Source organism: Engystomops pustulosus, chromosome 11 (assembly GCF_040894005.1).
Source record: "Engystomops pustulosus chromosome 11, aEngPut4.maternal, whole genome shotgun sequence".
Taxonomy (NCBI): domain Eukaryota; kingdom Metazoa; phylum Chordata; class Amphibia; order Anura; family Leptodactylidae; genus Engystomops; species Engystomops pustulosus.
This window is the reverse complement of record NC_092421.1, coordinates 48,090,135-48,099,363: the sequence shown is the minus strand read 5'-3', so window position 1 is coordinate 48,099,363 and position 9,229 is coordinate 48,090,135. Positions and strand designations below refer to the sequence as shown.

The 9,229-nt window shown below is 45.5% G+C and overlaps 2 protein-coding genes across 2 annotated transcripts; one reads left to right on the top strand and one right to left on the bottom strand.

The window, feature by feature from the left end:
* The first annotated feature begins 620 nt into the window (after positions 1–620).
* On the top strand, positions 621–2,921 carry LOC140105443 (putative nuclease HARBI1). The gene is made up of 2 exons (XM_072129403.1): positions 621–1,323; positions 2,551–2,921. The coding sequence occupies exons 1-2, from the start codon at positions 621–623 to the stop codon at positions 2,919–2,921; spliced, it is 1,074 nt and encodes a 357-aa protein (XP_071985504.1).
* Positions 2,922–3,151: 230 nt separating this feature from the next.
* On the bottom strand, positions 3,152–6,949 carry LOC140105442 (uncharacterized). Its single transcript, XM_072129402.1, has 4 exons — positions 6,557–6,949; positions 6,330–6,435; positions 5,984–6,205; positions 3,152–3,838 (listed from the first exon to the last, which is right to left on the bottom strand). Exons 1-4 carry the CDS (start codon positions 6,947–6,949, stop codon positions 3,156–3,158), a joined length of 1,404 nt encoding a protein of 467 aa, XP_071985503.1. The 3' UTR covers positions 3,152–3,155.
* Positions 6,950–9,229: the final 2,280 nt, after the last annotated feature.

The window sequence follows — 9,229 nt, the reverse complement described above, 5'->3', positions numbered from 1 at the left end:
ACAAACGGGGGCGCGCATATTAAAGCGCGCAAACACAGAATAGAAGTGCGACACTATTCAAACCGCGACACAAAAGTGTCGCATGAGTAAACTGATTGCTATTATGCTTGTGGCAACAAGGTAAAGGTGTGTGCGACACAATTTAGGGAAAAATTTTGGTTTCCAAAAAACAAACAAAATGGAGAGAGTTAGGAGTCGAGGGTTCTGAAGGAGATTGGAAAAGTTGACTGTTGATTGTGCACAATAAATCCATTGAAATTTAGCAAAAAGGTAAGTAAATGTTCACATATAAATTTCCAAAAAGGATTGATTTTTGAAAAAATAACAATACAATTTGTAAAACAGGAGTGGAGATTGTTGGTAATAAGAAGACAAACACTCGTCAAAAAAGCATTTGCAAAGGTAAGTCACACTTTTAAATTCAAATATTAAAAAAATGTATACAAATTGTTAGAGAGGCCCCGGAAAAACTAAAAATGTGTTTATTATTTACCACAAATTGGGATTAAACAAATTTTTAGTGTAAGTTTAAATTAGTCACAAAGTAACATACCTTATCTGACCAATCTGCCAATATGAGAAAAAAAAAAATAATATTCCATATTCTTAATTCTAGGACAATGGATATGCTTCCGATCCTCTACGTGGCCATTCAAAATGACAGGATCATGGCTAGACAGCGCAGACGGAGGCAGAGGAGGCGTCCTCGAGTGTTCCGTCCTCGTGTGTCCTTTGCAGATTTTACGGACGCGGAGGTGTATCAGCAGTTTCGGCTGGATAGAGCTTCAATCCTAAGCCTCTATGAGAAGCTTGAAGTAGCTATCGGGGCAAAAACAGGACGGTCACATGCAGTGCCTGGACTCACCAAGATGGTCTCGGCCATCTATTATATGGCTAACGCGTCCTTCCAGCACTGCATTGCTGAGCGTTTTGGTTTTTCGCAACCAACCTTCAGCCGTTTTTTCCACGAGGTAGTGGATGAGCTGTTTAAGCTCTGTACACAGTACATCGCCTTCCCCAAAACTGCTGATGCCATCCGGAGGACGCAAGCGGAGTTTGTGCAAGTAGCGGGGATGCCCAACGTGATCGGGCTAATCGACTGCACACATGTGGTGTTGGTGCCTCCTGCGGCCGATGAATATCGGTACCGCAATCGAAAAATGTTTCGATCTATTAATGTGCAGGTCACCGTGGACCACAATAACCTCATAACGAATGTGGTCGCAAAGTACCCTGGCTCGACACACGATTCCTTTATCTTTGAGCACTGTGGCCTCAATCGCCGGCTCCAGAGTGAATTGTACAGGGACGCCTTTCTGCTTGGTAAGTGAATGTGAATGCTCTTTCAATTACTAAACAATTAAAATGTGGTCATGCTCCATAAGGTCTGTCTTTAATTATGTTTTTCTGAAACTGAGAAGAGTATTGTTTACATTTTTGCCTTTTTTTTTCAAAAGTTTACACAATGTAAACTAAAATGTTAACACAAACAAATGAATTTTAAAAAAAAAGGCAAAATAATTTAAACAAAACACATTCTCAGCATATGAAATTAATTTGACGAAACCGGCGTTAAGAGAGAGAGAAAAAAAAAGTGTGGGGTTAAGCCTAATTTCCAAATACATACTGAGGGGTATCAGTTACAAACACCTACTTTGTCCATGGACATGTGACTGAACTGGTAAACCTCACAATCTAAAGGGGTTTTCCCACAAAATAAAGTTTAGCCCTATCCACTGGATAGGACCTAACTCCCTGATCAGTGCTGAGACCCCCACAGATTGCATAACCAATGGAGCCCTCGCCGCTCAGTCAGACTAATGGAGCAGATGGCTGAACATGACTGTTTTGCTCAAGTAATCTCTATGGAGGTGAGTGATCTTGCCGAGCACAGCGCTCACCAATCTCTGTCAGCTCCATAGAGATTAATGGAGCTGAATGGGCATGCACGGCCATCTGCTCCATTAGTCATTTTTGCAGTCTGTGGGGGTCTCAGCACTCATGAAGTTAGGCACTATCTCATGGATACGGCTTAACTTTCGTTTGTTGGAAAACCCCTTTAACTACCATCATGTTTTGTTAAAAATATTGTGGAAAAAGAAGACATCCCCAAATGCAAATAACTTGCATTATTGGCACTGATAAACCAAGCAGATTCCAAGGAAAAAACTGATATTGTGAGGATAATCCAAAAATGTCAGTCTAAGCTCGGACTAAGGCTCCATTCACACTACTGTATGGGGGACATATGTACAGCTGCAAACTTACGCCCATACATATGTCCCCATAGATGGCAATGGCCGCACAGAGCAATATGGTGCAGCACACATGCAACACCGTACATGGGGGGGGGGGGGGGGGGGGGGAAGCTAACACATGTCCTATGTTTCCCTGTGTTACGGGCAGCCCCCATGCATTGCTATGGAGAGCGGTCACCCCTCCTCCTCTCCATTACACGGAGCACACGGCCGCCCGGCAGGCAGATGTTTGTGTGAATGCTGCCTCATTTTTGAAATTAAGCTAATTAGCTTTTCTTTGTCCTGTTTTTAGGTGATAATGGCTACAAATTATTGCCATGGTTGATGACACCATATTTGCGGCCAACCACCCCTAAGGAGAGGAGCTTCAACCACGCACATCGAAGAACCAGAAGTGCCATTGAGAGGACCTTTGGAATTCTCAAGAGTCGGTTCCGCTGCCTGGATTTTTCCGGGGGGGCTATGCTCTACAAACCCCCCATTGTGTGCAAGGTCATTATAGCCTGTTGCATGTTACATAACATTGCAACAGCCAACAGGCTAGAAATTGACCTTGCAACAGATTTAACTGAGCATATAGAGCATCAGGGGGATGTGTCTGCTGAACCCACAAATAGAGCGGGACAACTAAGGCGCATGCAAATCACTGAGATTTACTTTTAAAGTGATTTGCCAGTTCCCATTTTTTTTTTTTTTGGATACCTTAATGTCTGTATATTTCGAATTGCATTAAAGTAAATGCAATGTCAAAATGGATCCATGCTTTTCATTCTTTAGTAAAATAATTTCAGCTCAGAGGAAGACAAAGTAGATCAAAAATTTATTTGTCATTTTTGATCAAAATCAAGTTAACCAAAATAAATAAAGTTAAAAAAAACAAAAAAAAACAAAACAAAATTACGGTTTGGAAGAACGTGATGAACGACGGACAGGCCCCTTCCCCCTTTTTGCCTGCCGCCGCGTCACCACAGAACTCCCAGATGTGCCCGGTGGATTGGAAGCCGAGGATCTAAGTTCCTCCTTGACCGAAAGTAGGAACGTGGCTTCAGGGGAAGGGCCCAAGCCCACTGGAGAGGGATCCAGTGCACCTGCCAGCGATGGTGCGTAACTGCACCCCGAATCCTGATCAGTTGGAAGCTGAATCTGGGATTTGGGGGCAGGGCTGGCCTGTGTCACTGGATCCCCACCAGTGGGGACCTGGGGTGGGGAGAATGGAGGGACACTCACACTCCCCCCCTGAGCCACAGTTCCTTGGTGGATGAGGAGTCCCAGAATATTGATGAGAGCTCTTAAATCTCCACTAATAAGCTGGAACCCCTCCTCCATCATCCGGCCATGCCTTTGGAGTTCCCGCTGAATTAGGCCCATCGCTTCAAGGCTTTTATCCATATAGTTGGAAAATATGCCAAGTGTGATGGGCCTATCTTCAGCGGGCACAACTTCAGGAGCATCATCCCCACTGGACCCACCAAGTGATATGGCTGCAGGAGGAGTGGCTGGCGAAGCACATGGAGGTCCGGGTGCAGCCTCATTTGCTGGTGGTGGTGCAGCCTGTGGTGCCGCGGGTGGAGCAGCCCTCCCTGTTGATAAAACAAAGTAAATTACAATTCAAAAACTATAGAGTGCTGTAACCTTAAATTAAAATTGATAGCCACATTTGGAAGCTACCACCACGAATATACCTAGAAAGGTAGAACAGGTGGTAGGTGGATGTATAGTACATGTTGAAAGCACTTTTTTGAGCTAATCCTCACGTGCAGTATTTTTTGTTATAAAATCTTTATGGCCCTATTGTGTATTTTTTGATAAGCGGCTACTGGGGCGTTGAGTAGCCGGACATGAGGCAAGATGTCATGACTACTCAACGCCCCAGTAGCCTCACTGCTCCTCCTAACCAGACATCATCGGTGCGCAGCTCCTCATAGCTTGTCTTATGTGAAGGTTTGGGGCACGGGACAGGGGAGTATGCTATGCTCAACTAATACCAAACACGATTCCCACTGCCACCATTGTATCCTATAGGCACAGTAATTTGAATTTCAACCTAGCTATGCTCACCAACTTATACTATGAACAATTACACTGCTGGCAATGTATTTTATATGATTAGACATATATGTTCCACAACCCTTTAGGCAACGAGCATGGCCAACAGCCCCCTGGGCAACAAGCATGGCCACCAACCCCCTAGTGCACGAGCATGGCCCCTTACCCCCTTGTTTTTGTGTGTGTTTTTTGCTGTCTTCAAGGACCGGGCCTGCTGTGGACTACTTTGTAGTCAGTGGACTCCGACGAGGACCTGTAAATAAATCTGGATTAAAATGGCTGACGAGGGTGTGTCTGGCTTTTTTTCAATAAAAGATATTTTTACAATGATGTGTTTGTGTCGTTGTGTATAATTAGCCATAGTAGTGGTGCTGTTTATTTGACAGTGCTCATGACTAAGGCCTGAACTTACTGTAAAATGGCCATTTTTGTTTTGGCCAAATTTACAGTAACGGATATTAAACTACCCCGGTACCCACCGCCACCAGGGGTGCCGGGAAGAGCCAGGTACAAGCCAGCACCTGACCATCTAAAGATGGTCAGGTGCAGGGGCGGCTGCAGGCTGTTATTGTTGAGTTGGAATAGCCCCCTAACAGTGGGCTATCCCAGATCAGTAATGGCAGGCTGCTGCTGCTTTTTTGTATCTGGCTGATGTTAAAAATCGGGTGAGCCCCACATCAATATATTAAATTTAAATGAAAAAAAAAAGACGTGTATTCCAAACAATTTATAAAACCAGCAAGATACAAAAAGCAGCAGCAGCCTGCCATTACTGATCTGGGAAAGCCCACTGTTAGGGGGCTATTCCAGTGCAACAATAACAGCCTGCGGCCGCCCCTGCGCCTGACCATCTTTAGATGGTCAGGTGCTGGCTTGTACCTGGCTCTTCCCGGCACCCCTGGTGGCGGTGGGTACCGGGGTAATTTAATATCCGTTACTGTAAATTTGTGCAAAACAAAAATGACCATTTTACAGTAAGTTCAGGCCTTAGTCATGAGCACTGTCAAATAAACAGCACCACTACTATGGCTAATTTTACAGAATGACAAACACATCATTGTACAAATAAATTTTATAGAAAGAAAACCAGACACACCCTCGTCAGCCATTTTAATCAATATTTATTTACAGGTCCTCGCTGGAGTCCACAAAATCCAAAGTACTCCACAGCAGGCCCGGTCATGTAAGACAAAGAGAAGGAGGGGGGGGGGGTGAAAATAAAAGGGGGGGCAGGTGGGCCCTTGCTCGTTGCCCGGGGGGGGGGGGGCCTTGCTTGTTGCCCGGGGGGGCAGGCAAACATATATGCCTAATCCCATAAAATACATTGGTGGCAGTGGCATCGTTGTTGGTATTATTTGGTGAGCATAGCAGACACCTGTCCCGTGCCACGAACCTTCAGATATGACAATGCCTGCACTCTGGGGAACAAAGCCAAAGCTACTGCGCATGCGGAGTACTCTGGCTTATCGGACGAGGGCGCGCAGCTACGAGGAGCTACGTGCCAATGATGTCAGGTTAGGAGGAGTAAAGAGGCTACTGGGGCGTGGAGTAGCCGCAATGTGTAGCCTCATGTCTGGCTACTCCACGCCCCAGTAGCCGCTTCCAAAAAGGATTGCAAAATATTTTTGGAAAGTGAAACCAAACATTAGTATTAGAGACATAAAATAAAACGTACATACCAACATCAAGATCATCCGTGTCAAAATCCCCGATCCCTTCAGTAAGATCGGGGTGTATTGTTTGATTAATCTTTTGCTCCACCCACGACATCCGCATGGCCACACTAGGGCCACCACCCGTCCTCCGAGCTGACTGTTTGTGCTTCGCCAGCTTTGCCTTCAGCCTCCTCCTGCAGTCATACCACTTCTTGCGGACCTCAGGAACAGAACGATATTCCACTCCTGCAAAGTTGAAAACAAAAAAAAAAAAAAAAAAAAAACATTATAAAAAGGCCACTCACCTTCAAGATTTACAATCCAAGTGACCATAAAAAAATTCAAATACTATTCCAAATGCAATTTTTACCTAGGCCATTGATCCGCACTGTGATCCCCTGCCAAATGTGGTGTTTGGCTGACAGGGGAATAGAATCTGCCAGCCTCCCAAAAAGATGTTCATAATTTTGGGTAACCTTGAAAAGACAAAAGCCACAAAAACAAAAAAAAACCTTCATTAAAAACACTCTTCAACGGTGGGTAAAGAGTAGAACAGAACACCAACAGTATAAATAAGTTAAAAAAATGTCACAATACCTCCTCAACCAATATTTCCGTTTCACGTTCCGTGAAACGTGCCTTCTTTGCACGGCCAGGGTCCTCCTCATCTTCAGCACCAGAGCCCCCAGTATCCATATCCCCGGCAGCTGGTGGTCTGTGATCCCCAGGAGCAGCGGACGGAGCAGCGGACGGAGCAGCGGACGGACCAGCGGACGGACCAGCGGCCGGAGCAGCGGCCGGAGCAGCGGCCGGAGCAGCAGATCCTGGGGCCACAGATGTTGGGGGGGCTTGCCGATTCGCCGCCTCCAGCTCCCGTGCTCCGCGGATGGCATAGTCGTACACCTGGGGACACTGCTGCCGGAGTAGCTCCATAAAAATGGCAATGGGAGCATCTGGTGCTGCTGTGGACTGCTCAGGACGCCCAGCCATGATAGATACCAGCTGGGCAATTAGCCTCGCTGTGCACTTTTTATGCAAAAATTTTGTGGCGCAACTCATGCGCCACATTTATCACGCGTGCGACACAATTAGTGAATGGGCGCATATCCCATTCTAGTCGGAGGGACGCACTTTTTATGCATTCCAATTGGAGCTTAGTAAATGTGCCCCATTCTCTCTTATAGCCTTAATCAGAGGTAACAAATTCATCTGTACAAATTCATCCAACTGTGCCGAGACTCTAATCCCTAGATAAGTCAGACAATCCTCACAGATCTTAAATCTGTTCGGGTCGATATACCTAATAACATTCTTATCCAGGGGGAGAATCTGAGTCTTTCCCCAGTTGATTTGTAAACCTGACCATTCACCGTATTCCTCAATAACTTCCATCACCTTTGGGATGGAGGTGGGGGATTCTCTAAGATACAGTATAATGTCGTCTGCATATAAACACACTTTATCATCTACCCCCCCACATCCTCCTCCGGCTATCCCCCTATCCTCTCTTATTCGAATGGCTAGTGGCTCTATAAACAAGGCAAACAGCAGGGGTGACAGCGGACACCCCTGCCTAGTACCCCTAGTTAACTCGAAGCCACTCGATTCCTTGCCGTTCAGAATAATTTTAGCCCTAGGGGCTTCATACAGACACCGGACCCACCAAATAAACCCTGGGCCAAACCCAAATCGCTCCAATACTTTCCAGAGAAACCTCCACTCCACCCTGTCAAACGCTTTAACTGCGTCTAATGCCAGGATGGAGCGGAGGTCCCCCTTCCCCAGTTCAATGGCGGCATAGAGTCTCTGCAAGCAGTCCCCTACTTTCCTGCCTGGAATGAAGCCATTCTGATCCTCATGAATAAGGGTAGTTATTACTTTCCCTAATCTGGTGGCCAACGTTTTCGCTAATATTTTAAAGTCAGTATTAAGCAAAGATATGGGCCTATAAGACCCCATATCCAATTTATCTTTCCCTTTCTTAAGGATCAGAACCATATTGGCTTCAGACATGCTACTAGATAATTTCCCTTGCTTAAAAATTTCCTCGTACAGTTCCAATAATCCTGGCAAACTAATCTCGGGGTTCCTCCTGTAGAAACTAAATGGAAGGCCATCTGACCCCGGGGCAGTGTCCCGGCTACAATTTTGAACTATCTCTTTCAACTCTTCTAACGTGATAGGGGTATCCAAAAATTCCATCTGGGCATCTGTCAGTTTGGGGAAATGGATTCCTTTTAAATAACTATCCATTCCCTCCTCTGAACTGGAGTCAGATGATTTATATATCTCTGAGTAAAATTGAGCAAACTGTTGTACTATCTGCTCCGTATCCCTTCTGATTACCCCATCTATCCCCTTCACTGCACTCACATAGTTATTCTTCTTGGGGTCCTGGATCTTATTTGCTAAAAAGCGCCCGGGTTTTCCCCCTTCCACAAACCCCTTTTGGCCTCTAAAAAAGGATCTATGTTGGGCCTTATTACTCAGGAAGGCTTGGTAATCCTGTCGTGCTCGTAACGTTCTCCTCCTATTCTCCTCTGTTGGGGCCTCCACCAGTTCCTTCTCCGATTCGACAAGTTTCTGTTTATGTAGATCTTCCTGCTTATGAAACTGTTGCCGCGCTAGCCATATCGCTTTTCGATATATGCCCCGTACAAATGCCTTAAAGGTGTCCCATGCCACCAGCCTATTACCCTCTTTACCGTTCTTTTCCCAAAATTCTGCCATCTCCTTTTTGAGGTCTAGCTGTCCCTCTAAGACCACCAACCAATACGGATTTAGTCTAAAAGGTCTAACTGATTCTTCTTTTCCGTTGATTGTGACCACTATTGGTGAGTGGTCTGAGAGTATGATGGGCTCATAAACAACCTTATGGACCAGTGGCATGCATAACTGATTAACCAAACATAGGTCAATTCTAGATAGTGAGCCATATGATTTACTCATACAGGAGTACACCCTCCTCTGGCCATACTTATTCCTCCATACATCCATCCACCCTAATTCTGCACAGAAGCTCCCTTGCACATAGGAGAGGACAGGAACGCGCGCCAACACCGTAGACCCGGACAGAGAGGTGTTTGGTAATGTAAAACAATCCTTTTGCTTTCATCTTGCATTTATGTCTACAATCCTTAGTGTGTGGCCCAGCACTAATATTGGCTATTAAATAAGCGTTTGGCGGTCCTGTCCCCTTGGACTTGCATTTGATGATTAGATATCACTTTAGGCCACTGGCTTGTTAAAACCCGGCCTGTTGAATTTGCT

Excerpts from the sequence above, each read along its gene's own strand:
- LOC140105443 (XM_072129403.1), top strand. The coding sequence starts at position 621 with ATGGATATGCTTCCGATCCTCTACGTGGCCATTCAAAATGACAGGATC. Across the intron at positions 1,324-2,550 it reads CAGGGACGCCTTTCTGCTTG|GTGATAATGGCTACAAATTA; the intron begins GTAAGTGAATGT and ends TCCTGTTTTTAG.
- LOC140105442 (XM_072129402.1), bottom strand. The coding sequence starts at position 6,949 with ATGGCTGGGCGTCCTGAGCAGTCCACAGCAGCACCAGATGCTCCCATT. Across the intron at positions 6,436-6,556 it reads CGGAAATATTGGTTGAGGAG|GTTACCCAAAATTATGAACA; the intron begins GTATTGTGACAT and ends TGTCTTTTCAAG. Across the intron at positions 3,839-5,983 it reads CACGGATGATCTTGATGTTG|GGAGGGCTGCTCCACCCGCG; the intron begins GTATGTACGTTT and ends TTTTATCAACAG.